Source organism: Lonchura striata, chromosome 5 (assembly GCF_050655825.1).
Source record: "Lonchura striata isolate lonStrDom1 chromosome 5, ASM5065582v1, whole genome shotgun sequence".
Taxonomy (NCBI): Eukaryota; Metazoa; Chordata; class Aves; order Passeriformes; family Estrildidae; genus Lonchura; species Lonchura striata.
In genome coordinates this window covers 40576136-40597744 of record NC_140707.1, presented here as the reverse complement: position 1 = coordinate 40597744, position 21609 = coordinate 40576136, and the positions used below count along the sequence as shown (strand labels likewise).

The 21609-nt window shown below is 42.2% G+C and overlaps 2 protein-coding genes and 1 long non-coding RNA gene across 4 annotated transcripts in view; 1 reads left to right on the top strand and 2 right to left on the bottom strand.

Moving 5' to 3' along the window:
- The window catches only part of LOC146767335 (uncharacterized), a 19341-nt gene extending 15756 nt beyond the window's left edge, over positions 1–3585 (bottom strand). The window contains exon 1 of the mRNA XM_085582085.1: positions 2936–3585. Within this exon, the coding sequence (XP_085438211.1) occupies positions 2936–3366 (431 nt within the window). The 5' untranslated portion in view covers positions 3367–3585. The remainder of the gene's footprint in view (positions 1–2935) is intronic.
- The window catches only part of LOC146767334 (uncharacterized), a 25233-nt gene extending 12292 nt beyond the window's left edge, over positions 1–12941 (top strand). The window contains exon 2 of the long non-coding RNA XR_014956039.1: positions 1706–12941. This is a non-coding gene — a long non-coding RNA (uncharacterized LOC146767334). The remainder of the gene's footprint in view (positions 1–1705) is intronic.
- On the bottom strand, positions 6220–21609 carry LOC110474003 (serine/arginine-rich splicing factor 5). Of its 2 annotated transcripts, none has more exons than XM_021537051.3 (8): positions 21519–21609; positions 19305–19443; positions 15777–15847; positions 14928–15014; positions 13461–13533; positions 9657–9730; positions 8613–8723; positions 6220–7661 (listed from the first exon to the last, which is right to left on the bottom strand). In XM_021537051.3, the coding sequence occupies exons 2-8, from the start codon at positions 19428–19430 to the stop codon at positions 7370–7372; spliced, it is 834 nt and encodes a 277-aa protein (XP_021392726.1). In that variant the 5' UTR covers positions 19431–19443; positions 21519–21609; the 3' UTR covers positions 6220–7369. The 2 variants fall into 2 exon arrangements, with proteins under 2 accessions (XP_021392726.1, XP_085438212.1); XM_085582086.1 differs by lacking the exon at positions 21519–21609 and adding an exon at positions 20349–21320.

Genomic DNA, 21609 nt, shown 5'->3' with positions numbered 1-21609 from the left:
TGGGTGCCTAGGTCTGGACATCGTCCTTCCCAACCTGTTCCTAAACTGAACACTGGAAGTCAAACTCATCTGACCCCCTGGCAACTGGAGTCAGTCTGTAGCATGTCTTGGTGGTTACAGCCTGTTCAGAAAAGTTGTATCTGCTCCTCTACTTTGCTGCCTCATCTTCTCTCTCATCTGGCTTAGGAATGGTCTCTCCCCTAAGCCTTTCCCCAGAGCAGGTGTAGGAGTAATTTAGTACTGCAAATGTTAAAGGGAAACAGGCAGAGGACTCTCATGGTAGCCTACTGCTCTCCAGAGTGCCCCTTGCTAATGTGAGGTGTGTTAAACCCTGCCACCTCCACACACCTTGACCACACGAGGAGGTTGAAGTGGAGTAGGAAGGTGAGAGTTGCAGGGCAATGATACCCTGGTCTTGTAGCTGGAGAAGTTCAACCAAAGGCCCTCACAAAGCACTTCAGTTTTGCTTGCACGCTGCGTGCCCTCCACCCTGCACCCTCCACATTGCAAAATCCCCTGCTGATGTGACTAAGAGTCACGTTCAGCAGCCTCAGCTTTAGTTTCCATCTCTCACAGCCCTGAAATGGAGACAGGGATGCGTGATTTGCTTTCTCTTCTCCTTACCTAAGACTCTCTGACCATGGGTGATTTATGTCCAAGGGGCTGGAGGGACATTTCTGTCAATATTATTGTGTGAGTGGCTAAATAAAAACAGATCTGAACCTCGCCAGTGCTGCTTACATAAAGGAAAGAGGAAGCAGCCACTGACTCCAGCAAGCTCTAGAGAAGTGCTGCAAGAAGATGCTAAAAATAGTGCTACCCCTACGTTTCCATCCTGCCTTTGACACAGTCACAGCTTTCACATCCCATCGGCCTCACCATTTCCTTGTGGCGGGCTTGCCTCACGCCCCAGCGTCACCGACCGCCGAAGGGACAGCCTGCCTGCAGACAGCCTCAGGAGCTTTGAGGTGCAGCTCCTTCCCACCCTGCTGCAAGCAAACACTTCCCCTGCCCTCTTTACCTGTCCCTCAAAGGAGAAGTAGGGCAAGCCCCAGTGACAATCTCGCCCTAAGAGAACACTAAAAGTCCCAGAGATACTGAAGACCAGAAAAGGTTTTCTTTTCCAGAAAAGGTGGAGGGTTTTCTCAGTAAATGAAATGGAGGAAAGTGTTTGTTTGAGTACCCTGGGTTAATATTCCCAAACACTACCTTTTGACTGTGGTACTTATTCTTGGAGGACTTGGAGCTGAAAATGACCTGAACCTGCTTCTTGGAGTAAAAAGGAAAACAAGTGAACCCAGAGTAGAGGATGGGCTGTGAAGAGGAGCTCTTCTGTGTGGTCTGAGACTCAGTGCCCCCATCCCTGGAGCCAGGGAGGTGCTGTTAGCCAGCCAGTGATGCTGCGTGCATGCTGGATGATGGCACATGGAGGATGAAGGTGTATTGGCAATGTGCTATAGGAAGAGCAAGAGTGTTGCCAGTTCTGCTGGTGCTGTTCCTGAGAGTTGAACTCAGAATGGATGGCATCACTGTTAAGCTAAGGATAAAGCAACAAAGTCTGTGAAGTCAGATGAAATGGAGACTCTTGAAAATTACCCCTGTTGTTTGCCCAAGGTTTTCCAGATCCTGGGGAAGTAATGTCCATGGGAATTTGGGCCAACAGAAAGATCATTAACATTTCTGTTTTCCCTGCTTTTCAATCCAGCAGGTACCAGAAAGGGCAAGGCATCACATGCTGGATTCCTGAGAGACAGCTGGGATCAGGGAAATCCAAAACCAGAGCTCTGCCTTCCTCTCTGGCCCATAAGATGATTAAGCATCTAACCACCTTGTTGCCATGCTACTGGAGCAGGGGTCCAGCAAGTCTGGGAGCTGATTCACGCCTCCATGAGTTTGGAGTCGGGCTGTTCTGGCCTCAAGCTCTCAAGCAGAATGATGGGGTCTTGGAACTTCACAGACCCTGATGCTACTTCCAGGAATCAATGGCGAGCCAAGAAAGCCAGCTGAGTCCCCTTGAAGTAAAAAGACTGATGATGAACAAGACCTGAATTCCTTCTCCAGGGACAGTGGATGTTGTCTTGGGGTAGCCCCCCACTTTAGAAGAGGACTGGAATGTGGAGAGGCGTTGACTTGGTAAGGGCCAGAGGTCTTGGGTGAACCCAGGGAAAGAGCCCCTAGCCAGCCTGCAGCACAGCCTACAGGAGTAACAGCCCTCTTGTAGGCACTGGGTGGCAAAACATAGCAGAAGACCATTCTGCTCAGAAGTCACACCTAGGCAACAAGAAATTTTCTCCAGACCAAGCCAGAAGTTATTTCCTGAAGCCTCTTTGTCACCAGACTCCTTTGGAGGAGTGGCAATATTCAGCTTATACCTAACGCTGTCTAGAAACAGGCCATGGCAGAAGGGTGCAGCCCCAGTTCTGGGCAGCTCCTGTGGGTACACGTGAAGGGGGAGGAGGAGGATGGGGGTGGGGGTGGCAGCTTCCTCAGCAGACAGTTTTGTTTCTCAGCCTAGTGCAGAAGAGAAGCATTTGTTAACTCTCGCTACTTCTGAGCCTTTGTAACCACTCTCCTCTCAAGATTAGCCTGTGTAGGTTTCCTGGGCGCCTGCAGTTGAATACCTGGATCTTAATTCAAGCTCTCCATCTCCCTCCTCCCTGCCGGAGCTCACAAAGGTGGGCAGCCCGGACCCTTGGGGAGGCTGCGTGGCTCAGATGTTGCGGGGATTGGGGGAGCGACCCTGCAACCACCACTGGGCTGGAGAAACATGTCCACAGCCCTTCAGAGCATTTCTCACGGTGGCTCTCACGACAAAGAGACTTCCAAGGGCTCGAGGAAGTGCCAGGGAGTCAAAATGATGGGACCTATCGTATCTGCACACACAGACGTGCCTTCCAACAAACAGGTCCTGCAGGAGATGGCGCACGTGGCTCACCTCCATGGTTGATTTTTGAACCCCGCCGCTCCTCCACCTTTTCTTTCCGCTCCCCGGCAGGTGAATGAGCTGAAAGCCGCATGGGGCCGAGCCAGAGCTCTGTGTCGGTCTGTCCGTGCGGGCCGGGGTTCCGCAGAGCACAGCTCGGCGCCGCCCCGCGCTCGGGGTTTCCGGGAGCTTCCCGTGAGGCGGTGCCACAGCGCCACCTGGCGGGCCGGGCCCGCGCGGGGCGCCTTCGGCGCGCGGGATCCGCCCGTGGGAAGCAGCGACGGCACTTCCCGCTGGGATCGCGCTGCTGACGTGCCGGGCAAACCCCGCCGGCACCCAAACAGCACCGTCACGGTGAAGAAGCGCGTAGGCAGCCCTAGAGCCCAGCCCAAGGCAGCCCTGAGGGCTGCGTCACACCACAACTTCACCGTAAGCGCACACATAACCCGTTCTGAGCACTCCTCTTCCACGCGCTGCCATTGCTGCTGTTTAGGTAGCAGAGACCCTTACAGGAGGGTGCAGAACACGGGTCTGTGAGATCTTAGCAGTTAAGTAAATTCACTCACAGGTTTTGAGCTGTTTGTTGTGAGATTTGGGGGTCTCAAAATATACTGAGTGTCATCAATTCTCACTTCAAAACCCTGATTTTGCTTCCAGGTATCAAGGGTGAACCAAGAAAGCCAGCTGAGTCCCCTTGAAGTAAAAAGACTGATGATGAACAAGACCTGAACTCCTTCTTCAGGACAGTGGATGTAGTCTTGGGGTATCCCTGACTTGGAAAACCCCAACCAGGTGTCACAGATGGGGCCTACATCCATAGTCTCACTCACCGAGTTTGAGGACTAATTCCTTCAGCTGTAGATGTGAATACAAAGACTTCATCCAGTTTCCTTTCTTTTGGTGTGTATGTTTCCCTAAAGGCTCCTTCTTGTCATTGCTGTGCCAGCATATGCTGCACCACTGCTACTCTGTCCCCCAACTAACATCTGGCTCAAATTTTGACAACAGTTTAGGGTACCTCTTTTCAAGGCTCTAGACTGACAGCCTTTGCAAACTTTAATTTCATCTATACCAATGAGCGCTCATTTCCCTTAAGAGAGTATCCTGGAGCATCCTACCTCTATGAACCACAAATATCCACGGGACTCTGATCGAGGAGAAATCAGTTGCCTTAGAACACCAGAGAGCTGGCTGTTGGGTAAAACCAGCATGTCTGTAGGACCCTGCTGAGCCTGATTTCAGAGTCTCCAGTGATGCATCACACCTACACACAGACATATGGAGAGAAATTTTAAGTCTCAACTGAAACATCTGCTCTGGATCTGGATCCTTCCAGATCCACACAGCACAAGAGATTTCTAGAGTGGAAAAGGAGAGAACTGGGAAAGACCACATTCATCCCTGGTTCATCACAGGAAAGTGCCATCACACTACACAAAAATATAATTCTTTACCATTGAAACTAACAGTTTTATTTTGAATCCTTTGTTAGTCTTGAAAAATAAGTTTTGCCATACATTATTCCCTCCCTCATCACTCCCTCATGGTCTTAGGCCCAGCAAATCAACAGCAGTGAATATCCTTTGAACATCCTAAGACTACCCAGACAGAGTTGCCATTAGCTGGTATTTCACTACAGCATAACTGGCCTTGTTCCTAACGCCAGCCTGTTAACCCTGGCACTTTCCTCTTGGTGCTGACTCTAAGGCCTGAATAGCTCCCTGATGTTTCTGCTGTATCCCCTCCTTTAGGCTGGCATGGTGGAGCCTTCTGCCAGGTGTAACTGTTGGCTAATACATTATTGTCCTAGTAAATCACCCAGGGTGAAAGGCTAACAGCTCTCCAGCAGGTTTCCAGAGAGAGGAGGTGAAGGGGGAACTGATTGCAGGGCTGGAAAAATGGGAAATGTGCCCTCAGGTACTGGATGCACAAAGCATTTCGTCTGCCAGCAAACAATGAGTATTGAGTGGAAATGAGGGAAACAGATGGGAAATGATGTTTCCAAAACCTCTGTAAGAAGACTAATTCCACTTAGGAACTGTACAAGTTAGCTCTCAAATCAGGGTGTGGCAGCAGGAGCTGGCAGAGCAGAGAAATTCCACCCCTGGCACTCAAGGTGTTTGACCCTTTCCTGGAGCAGGGGCAGAGCGCTTTGGGTACAGCAGATCTTCAGGCACTTCTTCCTACTTGGACTCACGTTGCTCCTTCACCGCAGTTTTGAGAGAAATGTCCTCAAACACAACCCACACCCTTCTCAGCCCCTTTGCAGCTCCAGGAGCAGCAGCATAAGGACAGCCAGTAGATGGCATGAGCCAGAGCCAAACCTGCTCAGCAAGGAATTCTGGCCTTCCTGTTGGGAATATTCCTCCTCCTCCTCCTCTCCCCCTTGTTTAGCAACCACAGGAGAGCACGCACAACACTGCCTTTCCTTTTCTCTTCAATAAAGCAGAGATGTGATGTGGCCAAGTACAATAAAGTTTATGCTTAGGCACCACTGGGATATCCGTGGAAGAAAAGCCATGTGCTAAACTGACAAAAATGTAATTAGTAATAAAGAAGTGCCATAAACATCACAGAATATATGCCCTCGTTTTTGGGGCATGATGCAGCCAGTTGCTGAAATGAAACTATAATTGCACTGCTCGACTTCCAGGAGTGGCCCATGGTGCAAGCAGTTGCATGCTGTAGGGTAAGTCTTCCTTTCCCTAGGAGGAAAATGTCCTGTGGTAAGACAACTGCTATAGCAGATTCAGATCACATTATGCCAAACATGCAAAGAACAAAAGAAGAGTTTGGGTGGGAAGGGACCCTAAAAATCTAGTTCCAAACCCCTGCCATGAGCAGGATCACCAGTAACTTGACTTTATAAAGGGTGTTAGCCTGGAAGCCTTTTATGTAAACAAGTTGTGTAGACAATGTTAGAATCTCTTGTACAGTATTTCAAAAGTGACAAATTAATTTATCTATAGGAAGATTCCAACACTTGTGGCCACTTGGTTGTTGGTTCTCTGTTGAAGTGTCAGAACAGAAGGTATCACACAAACCTGTTGGCAAGGACTGCAGAAAGAATCCTTTTGCCATTTATTCAAACAGCCACTGCTGGCTGTGACAGTAAAATCCTATCCTGCCCTATCCAGCCTTCCAGACTCAGCATCTGGTCTCTTATATATCATAACTGGTTTCTAGTTGCCATTTTCTCACTTTTATACAGGTGAATCTACAAAAAAATGTCTTTGTAATCATGTAAGAAAGACTGAAGTGAACAACAGCAACAACAATTAAACAAAACTGCCAAATAAGCCAGAAAAAGGTTTGATTTTATTAGGAATGGTACATTTAAATACATGTAAGACTTTGGGATTAATTTACATATTTTTTCCAAAAATGTTTCCCTTCTTTGACAATACAGAAGTTAAAAAAAAATCTAATTCCAAATTGTAAGAACAACAGTATTTGCAGTGGAAATTTCTATTAATTAAAACAACTGTGCATTCCGGAGATTTTGACTACACTTTTCCTGGGAATTCTTTCTGCTGCTCTCATTACTAAAATAACCTTCCTTTCCATCAAGACTATTGCTAGTCATACACATGTTATTCAGTATCACACTTTTGGGTATGAAAGCTATGTCACTTTTATAAACATCAAAAACATGGACATGCATATTGACATTTCTGTGCAGTTTTATGAAGTCACCTGTCAAATAAGGCCTATACATACAATACCACATACTAGTGAATTACTGTAAAATTATTATAATGGATTCCCAATAAACCTGACATCTGGATGGTATTTCTCATTTTAACAGAACATTCCAGCTTTCATTATCCAAGTGACCAATATTCAACTAACCAATATGTATTCCTGAAAGTCTTTTACAAATTAAGCATATTGTCAAGGTCATGTAAAGCTGGAACTTAAACAGCCTGTTAAGCCAAGCAACAGGGAAAACAGGGAACTCTAAACTAATTTCATCTGGTCCATTCATTCTCGCACAGAAAAGTAGCCACAGAACCTTAAAGGAATTAAATCTATACTTCCTGTTCTCAGACTTAATACCAAGGACAAAAGCTAACATAGTATTTTGGAAGTCAAAGGCCTTGGAGGTGGAGGGGAAAGTAGGGGCAAGAGAGGGAGAAAGCAGCGTATTGTCTCATCCCATTACCTCAGCATTATGTGTACATAATATATCTATGATAGAAATGTTTACTAATAGCAGGGGAAAAAATAAAAAAGACTTCCCACTCCAGACTTCACTGAAAGAAGAAAGCTGACAGCCAGCCCCTCCTCACAGAGATGGCCTATTTGATGACAGGCACTTTGGCAATGTAAGAGGAGGTCACCCTTTCATCATGTTAACTCTTCCCCTCCCAGATCTCATATATAACTTGTCTCAAGTCTTCAAGAAACTTGAATCAAATTAATTAATACATCTCTCAAAGCAGGTTAACTACGGCTATGAGCAGAGCTCGACCTAGAACGAGATTTTCTTTTAGAAGACGAGGGAGAAGGGGAAGAAGCTATCAAGCTGGAGCGGTGGCTTTTGTGGGAGTAACTCTTTTTAGGAGTACGACTGCGAGAACGAGAGCGGGATCGAGAGCGAGATCGGGATCGAGAGCGAGACCTGGACCTGGACCGGGACCTTGACCTGGACCGGGACCGGCTGTCCGATCTGGAAGATCCTGTAGACCTGGACCTGCTGCGAGATCTTGAGTAACTCCTTGATCGAGATCTGCTTCTAGAAAAACATAATTAAAAGCTGTAGTCTCAGCTCTTACTAAATTTAAAACAATCATGTAAAATTCTCAACTACTTTCTATGCATAGCACATCCATCTGAACATCTGAAAGCGCAATTCACGGCATTCAGTCATTTTACAGTGCTGCTAGATTTCTGCTATGCTCCGTCATGACAATAACTTCTTAGGTGAAGGCCATCAAGAACTGCTGGCCTTGACATTCTCTGCTAGTGTGGCAAAATATGCACTGCCTAAGAAAAGATGCCACTCCCCAGATCCTGACAGGAAGAGAGAAATCAAATTTTAGGCAGAGGAGTCTCTATCAAAGAACTCTTTGCATATGCCTTGCCTTTAATTTATCAAGACAAATACAGAAATGGAACTTTATACTTGTGGTGCTTATTCTCTCTAGAAATGCCATGCAAACGAGTTTCTTTCAAGAGGCTAAGAAAGTCTCTAAAGGTGTGGAGCACACTTTAAGGCCTTAGAGTTTTAATACCTTCTAGTAATGCATCCCTTTTTTTCAAAGAGCTGCAGCCAACAGGCTTTTTAAATGATTGAACAGCAGAACTGCTTAGAATAATGCAAGCAAGCTAACTGATTTTCTTTTATTCTCATTAACAAGTTGTCATTCACAACTATTTGGGAAATATTTCACAGGGCTGTCAAACAGCTTTCCATCCAATTAAACATTTTTAATACCAAAATTCGTGTTTCTTTATAATACCGCATTTTGTCTTTAAAAAAAATAATCTTTAGTCTCATCCAGAAGTGTTCTATTTACCCTGTTTCAGCAAGTTAGTTCTTATCTTAATCTGTTTACACTACTAAAAAGTGGTTCTGTGCAGTGACATTTAGCTTGGGGCCAAAAAAACTACATAATCAAACTTTGGCATCAATACAACCCAAATCCATGTCCTCAGCAGAATTTTATCATGTCAGGTGACATACCTATGCCTTCTGTGGTCTTCAGTCAGTTTAATTCTGCGTCCATTCAGCTCAGTGCCATCCAGTTTTTCCAGTGCACTCTTCATGTCACTGTAAGATGCAAACTCCACAACCCTGTATACCATAATGAAATGAAAGTTTCAGAACAACAAAAAAAGTAGGGAAAGCAGGTCTGGCCCTTTTTAATCTGCCAATTCACAGCTTTCTGTTTCATCTTCTGAAAGCTAGTTTTTAACGTGGTTAATAAGAAAATATGACAGCACAGTCCTAGCTATCCATACTTCTCACATCTTCTTAAATAATACCAGAACTGCCATCTACAAGGAGATGAAGAAAATGCAGGAAGATACAAAAATCTGCATCAGCTGAGGAAACATCTTTCAGTCCTCCACTAAACTGCATTCCAAAGCTGTCCGTGGAACAAAACAAGTCTGCAGACTCTTCTGCCCTATTTAAGAATTTCAACAATGAATAGAAAAGTCCAGCCTTGGTGGTTTTTTTAAATTTGAACTCAAAATGGTCTAAGTTGCATTTGTTTGCAGCGGCCCGAGAGCAGTTCTGCCAGCACAGACACTCTATTCACACTTCCTTCTCTCCTGCTTTGTTGTGCAAAGTTTTTGTAGTCTGCAGAACTGAGAAGTGAGACTAGGCAGGTAGGTATTCCCCATGGAAGTTGGTTATGTTCATTTCCCATGACTTTGACTGCTGAACCACTGTATAGCAGCCACACACAGGAGGTGTTTTTAGCCTCAGGCCTCAGATCATAAATGACTATATAAAAATAAGACAGCAGGTCTTAAAATTTAAAAGGAGTTCTCCCTTCCTTTTCTGCTTTCATACATTGTTTTCATGATAAAGAATAGAGACAGAGTTCAATACTGAACTCCTAGTGACAGTTTTTGTTTTGGATCGTTTTGGTTCTTGAACTGGAGAAATTTCAGCATCTAAGCCACCCCATAGATTTATATTTTACTTCTGTATTAGAAGAAACATCATGCCCTTAACAGCTTCAGCTATCATATCTCACAAAGACCCAAATGAACTTACCCTTCATTCCTGTTGTTTCTGTGTGCATCCACATAGGTGACCTCCCCTGCCTTTCTCATGACATCTTTCAAGTCCTACAGCAAAAGTTAACATTTTAGTTTGAACAGGACACAAAGCAGGTGGCAGAATACTTCCCTAAAACTTTCCCTGCTGAAACTGCTTAATGCTTTTTATTTCTATATTTCAAATTATACATATAATTTAGAAAAAAGTTTCTGAAACAGCTTATGTAATAGCAGCTGCATATAGAAAAGATCCATCATTTTACAGCTGCAGTGAATAAAACTCTGCTTTCAAGATAATCCTACATCCCAAAACCAGCTGTTATGAAAATACAATGCAATATATAAAATACCAACATGTCCCCTGAAATAAGAACTGAGAAGGGCAACAGTTTTAAACGCAGATTTTCGTAACTAACACCCCAGTTAAATGACATTCCAATAAATGTAGACAAATTCAACCTTTATGCTCACCTCCCCCAGCTTCAAAGCAGAATTAAAAGCAAAAAGGTGTAACTACAATGTCATTTAAATTTTACAAAGGAATTTTTTAAAGTTTCATTTGAGTATCCGTCACGCTGTCTTAAACTTAACAGAGGCTAAATGTGGACAAGTAAAATTACTTGCTTAGCAATAGGAGAAAGCACAAACAAATAATACAAAGGGTCACTAAAAAGCTAAACATTTGTCTAAGTTAAGGCAGCACTTTTACCCAACAGTATCTGGTATTTTATAATCCCACACTACTTACCGCAGCACACCACAAGTGGCAGGTGATATAAGAAGGTACCTTAAGCAAAGAGCTGCTTGTCCAATACCTAGCTGGCCAAGAGGAACTCTCTTACATGAGAAAGGCAGTGATGGCTCATAGCAATATGCTTCACGGAGGTACCAGAGGCCCTGAAAGCACTGGACATAGTCTCCAGTCTCCAGAAGTGGCTAAAGAACCCGAGGATGATCTGTGCTAGCCAATCGAGATCAAACCCAGGCAAACCAAGATCTAGACTGCCAAAAAACAGGAGTGTCATAGGAACCAAAAGGAAAATTCAGAACAGGCCAAACCCTAGAATTTCAGCCACTAGAAAACCCCCAAATCTTTGGTTCTTTTTCCTCCACACAAGAAAAATGAAGGTTAACCAAATCAAGGTTGTTAGAAGAGGTTCAAAATGCACTTGGTTAGAATTAGAAATATGCTTAAGGAACAAAAGACTACAAAACAAAAAGCCAAGAAAAAACTTTAGAACATTTGCCACAAAATATAAAAAAGCTTAGTTTTATCTAGTATTTCGATTGAACAGTTTTATGTTTGAAACTGGCATATGGAAAGTAGTATTTTCCTTGTTTCACAGATCTTAATATAAAGAAACCCTAATAAGAAATGAAAATTGGTCCCTATTAGTACCATTAAAAACTACTTCAAATCATCTCAATTTAGAGATGATGGACAAAATTTTGGCTCTGCTCAAGTCAATGAGAATTTAACCAGACCAGGACTGGTAAGTCAAAAGGAAGTTAGAAAATGTTAATCTACATATTTCCCAAATCAGTAACTTTAGGCTTTAAGATTGAGGCTCCTACAATCTTGCCACACTATATTCTGAATCCTAAGAAACATTAACATGAAATATCATTTGTAACTGCAATGTCAACATGATTAAGATGCCAACATTATTTCTTAAAAGAGAGGAAGTGTGCATGTGTTATAAAAGCTCAACATTCTGTTATTAGGGGAATATTTTAAAGTTACTTGGTATTACCTAACCAGTGGAACAATCAAATTTTATCTTAAATTTACTGTTTCAGGTCACCTTAAATAGCACAAGAAAACCCTGCTGTCCTTAGCAGCACAGAGACATAAGGTATAGGACAACCGTAAATAGGAAAATACATCTTGATGTAACACAGTCCTACTTTTCTCAACAACTTGAAAATTTGATACTGGGACACTGATGAGAGTGGTTGGAAAGCTCTGAACATGCAGAAATACATGTTTGCTAAAAGAAGGGAGAGTTCTAACAGTTTGTCTACTCTAAGAGATAGGATTATTTATTAACGATATAGTCAACAATCTGAGGAAACTGATCTGAATATAAATTTTTCTGGCTTTTTCTATGTTTAAATATCTAAACACAGTAACTTTTAAGGGAGATAGATGTTCTCAAAGTAGGGGGATCTGGACACACCAAAGATTAAATTCTGTGTGCAAGTTTAAAAGCAAGGTTCCATAATGAGTGTGCCTCCTAGCAAGGATTAGAAGGGAAGAATAACGGCACTACTGTTAATGGATTAGCTATTTTATGCGTTACAAGTAGCATAGTTAGAAGTTAAAACACTATCGTCAGTACCAAAGCAGTACAACTTCAAAAGTAAATGCAGCTTGCGTATGGTTGTTACCTTCAAATTATGTCTATTTAGGCAGGTATCAAAAAGTCTCTTATGATAACTTATCATATATTTAAGAGACATTAAAACATTTAATTAGAATACTAGATGATTTGCCAGTATGAAATCTGATTTGGGTGGGCTTCAGATTAAAATGTAAGTAAACACATAAAGCCATTATAAATATTCACAAGAAAGTTACAAAAATGTTAATCTTTTTTCAAGTTATGCACTTAACAGTTACTAAGCAGCAAAATAGGATTTATTTTCCTTAACACTCCATTATAGCTTACTTCTCTGCTCCCTACTGCTGTTTCCAAGTGACAATCTCTCCATATATGTAACTGTGTAGCAAACCCAGAAGATATTTCAATTAAATCTAGTTGATTATCACATCAACTCAGCTGGTTTTCTTTAGTTATTCAATAATTAACACAACTGTACTGTTACAAACCCTTTGAACCTGTCATGCAGAAGATAAACGGTTGAACTCAGTTTATCTGCGTGGATTGCACCCAACTCTTACGAAACCCATCAGCAGAGCTCCAGGCAAGCCAAGAAGCCTCCTTGTGGGGAAGTAGCTCCAAGACCGAGGCTTTGAACATTCAACATGTTCTACTGCATCTTTCAGGACTTTAATCAAAATCTCTTTATTCAAAGAATATATATGTTAATGAACAAGACTAAACTCCACTATGCACTCACCTTTTGTAAATAGCATCTGTTGTTATGTCTTTACAAAGTGAACTTTCTACTGTATACTACACAGAACACAGCTAAAAGAATTGACTACATGGCTATTATGTTAAAAGCCAGCTTAATATTAGCAAAACATTAGCAAAAGGTGAAAAAAAAAACAAGAAAAAAAAGGAAAGGTGGTAAGAAAGCTTCAAATGACAAATACTGAGAATTTGGGTTTGAAAAAAAAACAAACATCTACAATAAGCATACTTGACGCAGTAGCTCTCTTAAAATTCCCTCTATTAATGATGGAATTCTCAATCATTAACTGGAGTCACAAAAATATTTTGCAAAACATAAAATTATAAATTTCAATCAAAACAAAGGCATGCACTTCCAGGTGTAACAATAAAAAAAGATGACATTGTTTCTAAAACATTGAAACATGGCATTAAGTCAAACTATCTAGAGTCTTCCAAAGTTTTATCAGTTGGCAAACAGAATTAAGAATCAGTTCCCAACTACCAAATCTAGTTACAGAACTATTTGCACAGCTTTGAAACAAAAGACTTCTATAAGTGCTTGAATGCTAATTTTTAGCAATCCCTGAAGCTTTTTGCTTATTTTTTGTTCACATTAAATATTTATGATGGCTTTATTAAGAAATTAGACTGAACGCAGTCTACTTACAGAGTAGTAAAATAAGGTGTAAAAAAGAGAAGGTAAGATGCTAACTCACCTGCCAGCTGATACGGGATGAAAGGTTTTCAACAATGATCCTGTGTTCAGTACGAACAGGAGGCCCATACCGGCTGGAAGAATTCAAAGGGGAAAAAAAAAAAGAAAAAAATTCTCCAGTGTAAGGAATTTAAAACTTAACAAATCTGACATTTTCTACAGTTTGCTGAAAGATTTAATTTCAGACTTGATTCTTTTTAGTCAAGGCTGTAATAGTTTTTTTCAGAACACCCAGATCTTCTAAGTATTTAAACAAGAGGACCCAGAGTCATAAAACTGGCAGGATGACTCTCATTTTCCATTATTGCAAAACTCTTCTTGTCTAGCACTGGCAGTCTGACATCATGAACATGATTACAACAGATACCCATGACCTTCAATCAAGCAAACTTGCTACTTTGAAAGTCCACTTTTAGCCTGGATCTCGGACCAATTATACCACACCAAGGTTACTGCCACTAAAGTAAAACCAAATCTAATTAACATGCTTGCTTATGCAAATTAGATGTTCAAGACATTGGTTTGTAACCGGCAGCAATTCTGACTTTGCAACAAATGTGAAGGTTTATGCCCCATGTATCTTCGTCTTTCTTCCAAACTCTAATCTGCATAGGCCACAGCTATGTATGTTTCTACAGAGTAAATTCTTCCACACCTATTTCTTTCACACAGATAGATATAAAATAAAAAGATGTAATGTGTACTTGTCTGGCAGAATACCTGCAAATCTGCAGAACTTTCACTGCACGTTGTCACAAGGTTCACTACTGGCTCTGATCACTGCAAAGTGAACAACCCCACAACTACTGTATGTCCTCTAGAGGTATTCTAGAAGTATTCCAGAGATGAGCTGTGTCCTGGTTTTCACATTCCTTTGCTGGAGAGAGACTCTCCTGCTTGGTTAGCAAACCTAGTCAACTGGTATTTACTAACAAGTGCAGAAGTGTTTATCTTGTGCCCTAGCACTGCTCCTTTCTAGGCTGTGCTGAAAACAAGCATTTTGGTAACCATACAACTGGAAATGTGAAAACACCCTTATACAGCAAATACCTTGAATTACTGCTCTATAATATCCTACTTATCATGTAAGCTCAGTTTGGTGACAAAAGCCACAACAGAGAAGCTCTGCATTTTTCCTGACTTAGTGTTAAAATCAGCCAATCCAACTGCAGCAATACTCCTTCACATCATTTACATGACAGTAGGAATCAAGACCAGCATAGTGCCTACAATATGGCAAAGGCACATTTCATAATAGGTTTGTGAACCTCTCCAATACAGTTAAACTGCTTTAAAATCCCCACTCTCCTCAGCCTGGGAAGGCAAGTAATCGTAATGAACCTGCAAGGTTTGAGGTATTTCATGAAACTATACAGGGAAACAGAGCTGGATCCCTAAATCACAAAAAGAAAACTCCAGTTTTTTTGTTACTGGAAGAGGAAAAGGACAGAGAGCCCAGACCACCTACCTAGATCCACTCTGAGACTGATAATAACTGAAGCGCTGGGAGAATCTTCCCCTTCCTCTTCGGGCTCGAGCATGTTCAATGGTGACCCTTATGACAGGAACAAAACAAACCAAGCACATAAAAAAATTAAAACAACAAACTTTAAGTATTTGACATTGACTTTTATTTTCCCAACTGGAAGCAAATGTGCACAAACAAGAATTATCTTGCCCTTGCAAGCAATGATTTATAACACAAGCACTGGCATTTCTTAAAGAGCCAGACAAGTGTTTTTTCTCATTGGACTCCCCTGGATTTTCATTAAAATTGTCATGAGTCTGTAATTCAGACAAACATTGAATCTGCTCAACCAGAGCCCAAATGTACTCAGCGAGAAAAAAGAATACTAAAATAACTAACAACAACCTAATGACCTAAAATACAGCTTCCATAATCACAACAAAAATTACTGCAACATTCAATGACTATAGTCCACTTTGCTGCAAACTGAAGGGCAACGATCCAGAGGATAGCAAGCTATCATCAGCTTATTTTCTGTTCGATAGACAGATAAATATTAAATAAGTTCAATTCATTCTTACTAATATTCCTAATGAGAAGATCCTGAATTACCTTTGAAAGAGAATTAAGTGCAAGTAGAGAAAATGGTCAACCCTGCTCCAAACTACTCCTCCTCCAGTCCCAAACTAATCTTTGCCTTAAACAAGACTGGATCCCAATGAATGTCTTCAAAGTAGGTATATCCCACCACAGAACCACAGGAAATGGGTGTCATGAGCACAAGATGCACTGCATTTTGATGCAAGGCAATTTTTCTATTCTTAAGGGAAATTATGGTATCACACTTACCTTTCATCACACAGCTCTTTACCATTTAGTTCATAAATTGCATCATCAGCATCCCTGTGGTCTTCAAATTCCTAAAAATTTGAATAAAAAATGTATTTTCCCTTACAGTATATGCCAATACTAATTAACATGCTTTCTTTATAAATTTTACATTTCTACAGCAAGTATCACCAAGAACTTTGAATAAGGAGGCTAGTTCCTAGTACATTTATGACAGAAAAGCCAAGATGTTCATATTCATGTTAATTTCTTCTCCCTCCATACCACAAACTCTTTTCACCTCCCCAGTTGTTTCAGTATAACTTATTTGCAGGACCTACAAATTAAATTACCTGGTTTGCTAGGAAATACCTAAAAAACTTTTGGGGAGAGGTGGGGGAAATCACTTCAAGGCATATAATTTAAAACACAGCTCCACATACAGGACAATGGAATATAACAGCATAAGCTGATCAAATGCAGGAGAGTTGTGCACTCCCAAAACTCTCTTAAGTTCTTACTGAACCAGCAAAGAAAGAGTGAACCAGAAAAAAATGCCCTCCTAATTTTTTTCTGAGTGAATTCAGTTCACTAGCTGGGCAAAAAGATGCCCATGTAAGAAGAGTATGAAACATAAGCCGTTCTTCAGCGCTGGCCACCTGCGGGTCCAGATCAGCTATAACGAGCATAATTCCATTTACTGCTGAAATGGAATCTGTCACTTCGCTTTTGGCAAAAACGCTGCTTTAGTCAGCCCGAGTAGCCTCTGCCCACTATCCAGCCCACTGGTTCTTGGCAAAGCTGCTTGTACAGCTCTGCAGGAAACTAGGTCAAGAAACCTACCCAGAAGAAAAACAGCACACTTTCTGCAGGAGGTAGGGGTCAAAAGGTGTTACTTTTCAGCCAGATCAGCTTCCCAGGTAGGTTCGTTATATGTGGCTGGACAATTGCAGCAACACCATGAGAGGCAAGGGGACAAAGGAAAGAAATGAAGCAGAGAGAACAAGCAGCTGGGCAGGGACTGCTGGCAGCAACAGTGCAGATGGAGAGAAAAAATTGTGGAACTGCAGCTTGCAAGGAATGAACAGAGAAGATTCTCAAGCTGAAGTGTTTGCATAACTATAAACTGCTTTTAGAAGCAATACTGGCTTAAGCAATCTTCCTCCTTTCTGCACTGAAATTTGCTTCACTACCAAGTGAAACATCACACATCCTTGCATGATGATGGAAAGATTATCTTAAGATATCATTTAGGTTCACCATTTAAGAATCTCAATAGTTGGCAACTACAAGTCCCATTATGTCAACTACTTTCTAACAAACTGAACATCTGCAAGTCTATCTAGCTTTATGATTTGAAGTCTGAAAAACACTATGCCCTGAAAGCTACAAAATTTAAGTAAATATAATTAGTTTCAAGATTAAGCAATGATTTCAATCAATCACAACAAAACATGCTTTTAATACTATAACAATGTTCACTTGGTTTTGTAATATGTTTTATAAATACAAGTCTTAAATAAGAGAAAATAAAGATTAACTGACAGCACATAGCCAGTAAAGTGTCATGAACGATAATGCCATTCCGTGTGTTTATAAATGATGTGGATGACAGGATCAAGGGCAGCATCACCAGTTTTCTGTCTGACACCGAAGTGGGAGGAGAAATAAGATATACCAGAATGAAAATCTATCCCACATAAAGACCTTGATAAACTGAAAGATTAAGCAAACAAGGACCAGCAGTCTTCATGAAAGATAAAAACATGAAGTGCTGCAGGTGGCATAAGACAATCCTCAGCAGCAGAATGTGCTGGGGGCTGAGCGGCTGGAGTGCAGCTCTGCTGAAAAGGACATGGAAATCCTCGTGGAAAGTCAGCTAAGAGTGAGTCAGCAGCGTGGCCTTGCTGCAATGACAGCAAATCGCATCCTGGGCTGCATCCGTAGGAGTACAATCAGCAGACCAAGGGGTGCTATTATTCCACCCTACTTGGCATTCATTAGGCCACACCTGGAACACTGTGTCCAGTTTTGGTCTCCCCAGCTCATAAAATACATTGAAATATTGGACTGAGACTAGCAGAGGGCAACCAAAATTCATCAGGAGGTTTGATAACAAAGGAACATTGAGAAAGCTGTGTTTGTCCAGCAGGAAGAAAAGGCAGCTTCAAGGGAATACAGTCAGCTTTCCAAAATCTAGAACAGTTACACAAACAATGGAAGTGATTTCTGATATGGGTGCACAATGGTGGGATGACAAGTATGGCAGGGAAAGTTGTTTAGTTGCAAAGAGAAAAAAAATTATCCTGACAACAATTACATTTTTTAGATAAATTTATGAGACAATTATTCAAGTTATTAGTGATCTTTGAAAAGAAAATGGTTCCACTAGGAAGTAGAAAGGAGGGAGGACTGACGGACTCGCTTACAAGAGTTGAACAGAAGTTGTTCCTGAATGAGTCAACCGTCCTGTCCAAGAACAGAAGAGGAACACTCAAGGAAAGGGGACTGAGAAATAGCAGCAATTGGAAAGGGCACTCTAACTCAGGCTCGTGTCTAAATCATTTAGCCATTTACCTATGGACTTTCAAGAAACAGGTATTTACCTGCTGGCAGTCAGCAAGAAGCAGTTCATAATGCAGGGGAACCAGAAACCACCAAGTGTAGGAGTTAAAGGAGCAATTTTCACATGAAACTAAAGTAGGCAAAGCCTGTCCTTTCTTTTCTTTTCCAAGGGATTGATTTTTCTTCACTCAAGGGATTGATCTTGGCAGAAAGAGCGGCATGTAAGCCTGCCATTATGCAAGGGCAGTATCAGCCTTTCAAGTCTGAACTAAGTGCTGCACAACAGCTAACTCTCAATTCTCATGAGATAAGTTTAAAAAGAGGCTGATTCTGAATCAATCTGTGAACATGCAAAGCTGCAAAATTTAGACATTTAGGAGCACAGAGCTCAAGAATGCAGTGGTAGTAACTGAGATACAATAAACTGTCAATTTAAGAGTCTGACAGACATATATGTCCTATAAACGTGTACTAATGATTAATATGTTGAACTTCAGCTTCACAAGACTTCAAAGCTGTGCTGCTTGAATCCACCAGCCAGCACCTATTACACCTGCTGCTGTCTTAGCCAACTACTCTGCTTTTATATCAAGCCATTATTTAAGAAATACGACCAAGCAGACTACAAGGGGTGAGAGAGGAGCTGAAGTGGTTCTTATAAACTTTTCTTCCAGGTCAAGACTGCAAAATTTTGTATTGCCATAACAGGGTATTTATACAGTCTTCAGAAACAAGAGGCAAATTTTAAACCCACAGATGACTATGATAAAACAACGTATTCAATGTAGCTGCAATATTACCATGATTTTGAACAAAACCTGGCCAAAATGGTAATCTAAAATTATGAAAAGCATTCTGAAATGTTTATTAATATTTTCTATTTCCCACTGCGACTATTATCTTAAACATCTTCCTTTCCTTGACATCATCCTAGCAAGGTTGGTACCTGTAAGCAAGAGCAAGGAAAACAAAGGTGTTTCTTACCACAAACCCAAATCCATTTTTTAGATGGATTTCTCGTATGCGACCATATCCTTTGAAGAACTTCTCTACATCCCGTTCACGAGCACGTGAGCTCAAGTGTCCAACAAAGACACGGCAGCCACTCATATTAAGGTTGGTGCTAAAAAAGCAAACAGCACCGTTTATCAGATTAACTAACTTAAAATAGGGTGATTAAGATCACTTTTACATCTCAGAAATCTTGGTTAAATAGGATTTGATTTTACTGTCCTCCAAGTATAAATGTTAAAAGCCTGAATCTCTACATCCAGAGAAGGGCTAAAATCCTGTCTTGATGAATTCTAGCAGAACCTACAAAAAACTTTCAGTTTTGTACTTTTTAATAATGAAACTTGAAATCCCAAATCTGTAACTTCAAAGATTTTATTGGGTTAGCAGCTGCTGAAAAAAAAAGAAAGAACAAAATTTGTATGTTAATCATTATAATAACAACAAACAACATAAAACATTTTTAAAACTTTTGGTTTAGCCTAGAATAATTTCTGCAATAAAATTAGCAAACAAAAGATAAAATGGTAGTCATCAAATTATTTTGTTTTCCAGTAAACATAAATCTATATCTATATTTTAACAGTCTATCTGGTTTGGAAGAATTTTGCATTATGAAATTTAAACAATAGCAAAAATTTAAAAAATCTATTTGAGATAGTTTATGTAAAAATCTTTTACCTTAAGGTGTCACTTTTTCAGTTTATGTGGTTTAAAAAAATTTTAAGATCTCATAATTGGAAAATATTAATTATTTGGCTCACTCAATGAGCTTGCTGTCATAGAAAAAAAAAAAACAAACAAAGAATTTGAGCCCTAAGGAATGGAAATATGACGTGATCTTGCACTACAATACTGGGCTATAATGCAGACAGAGTAAACAGACAACGTGCCATGTTGGCTGTGAAAATAATTTCAGTCAGTTTGGATGCAATATTTTTAATTAATATAATTTGTCTTCTTTGTTAACGTACAACCACTAGGTTTCTATTGAATACTTTATTTACTCAGACTTACCATGCCATCCGAGAAGTGCCGGAGTTTTGGAAGCTTGGGTACTGGGCTTTTTATGGGGTGAGGGGTTGAACTGCGACAGCACTTACTGAAATTGGCCTCAATCCCCGAACCTCGGAAGAGCCTACGCTGCCCTTTGTAGCCATTCTCTCCTTTGTGCTCACCCGTGCGTTTTGATGGCCACACGGAAATCCAGTTCAGGGGGCTGGTTCAGCTCCCTCGCGGAGTGCTTCCAACACAGGGTTTCCCTGGCGCACCCTTACCACACAACAGCGGCCAGGCCAGCCGTGGGTATTAAGGGAAAGACAGGCCCTCGCAGAGGAAGGCCAGCCTTACGTAACTGTATGCCTTAGAACACGGCAAGAACAGCCGCTCTGGCAAAAGCGCTCATTTTGGGAACAGAGATTTGAAAGATTAAAATGACTGCGTAACTGCTGTTCGATATTTTTAGTTCTAGAAAAATAAAGCGGGGAGAAGAATCACAAAAAGAAATGAAGACGGGGTAGGTGGGTGGAACTGATCACCACTGAACCTGTCAAATATACTGCGAAAGACTTAGGAACAACCCATCCGCGCGTTATTTACTCATTATCAGGGAACACAATGGATGCGAAATGTGTATTGACACCTGCGAGGCGCGGAGCTTCACACGTCGCTCCTACCACAATGAAACCGAGTTCGCTGGCTGATGACTCGGTAGGTGCGGAAAAGCCCTCGGGAAGCACGGATCCGCAGCAAGCGGCCATTTGCTCCTCCCTCCTTTCGAGAAGCCATGAGGACCCAGGCCTGCGGCCTGCCCAAGGCAGCCGGGCCCTCTTCACGGGCCCGCCGCCATCGCGGCGCCGGCCCACGCAGCGGCGTCTGCCCCTTCGGCTCCTCGAAGCTTTGCGCTCGCCTCCAATCCGCGACGGCTCCTCCCGGCCATCCGCCGGGACCAGCCCTCCCCGCTCGCGGCAGCGATGGATGCCGATGCCCCCCCCGCTCCTCCCCCCGGCCGCGGCCCCGCCGAGCGCCCGGGCCTGCGGCGCCGCGCGGCGCCAGCGCGGCCTCCGCCCGCGGCCCCGGGCCTCGGCCCGTTCCCGCCCCACCGCGGGGAACCGCCGCCAGAACCCCGCCGGTGGCTCCCCGCACCCGTCCCGACCCCCTCCCCGCGGCGGAGGGGCGGCCACGCACCGTCGCGGAGCGGCGAGTCCTGCTGGCCGTGAGAGAACCGCTCTGCGGCCGCGGCGACAATGGCTGCCGGCTGCTCCACCGACCGACCGCC

Bases quoted from the DNA above. Each gene is read 5' to 3' on its own strand.
- LOC110474003 (XM_085582086.1), bottom strand. The intron at 13,534-14,927 runs GTAGGTGGTCTG...GAATTCTTCCAG, and splicing joins CAGTCTCAGAGTGGATCTAG to CCGGTATGGGCCTCCTGTTC. The intron at 7,662-8,612 runs GTATGTCACCTG...ATGTTTTTCTAG, and splicing joins GAAGACCACAGAAGGCATAG to AAGCAGATCTCGATCAAGGA.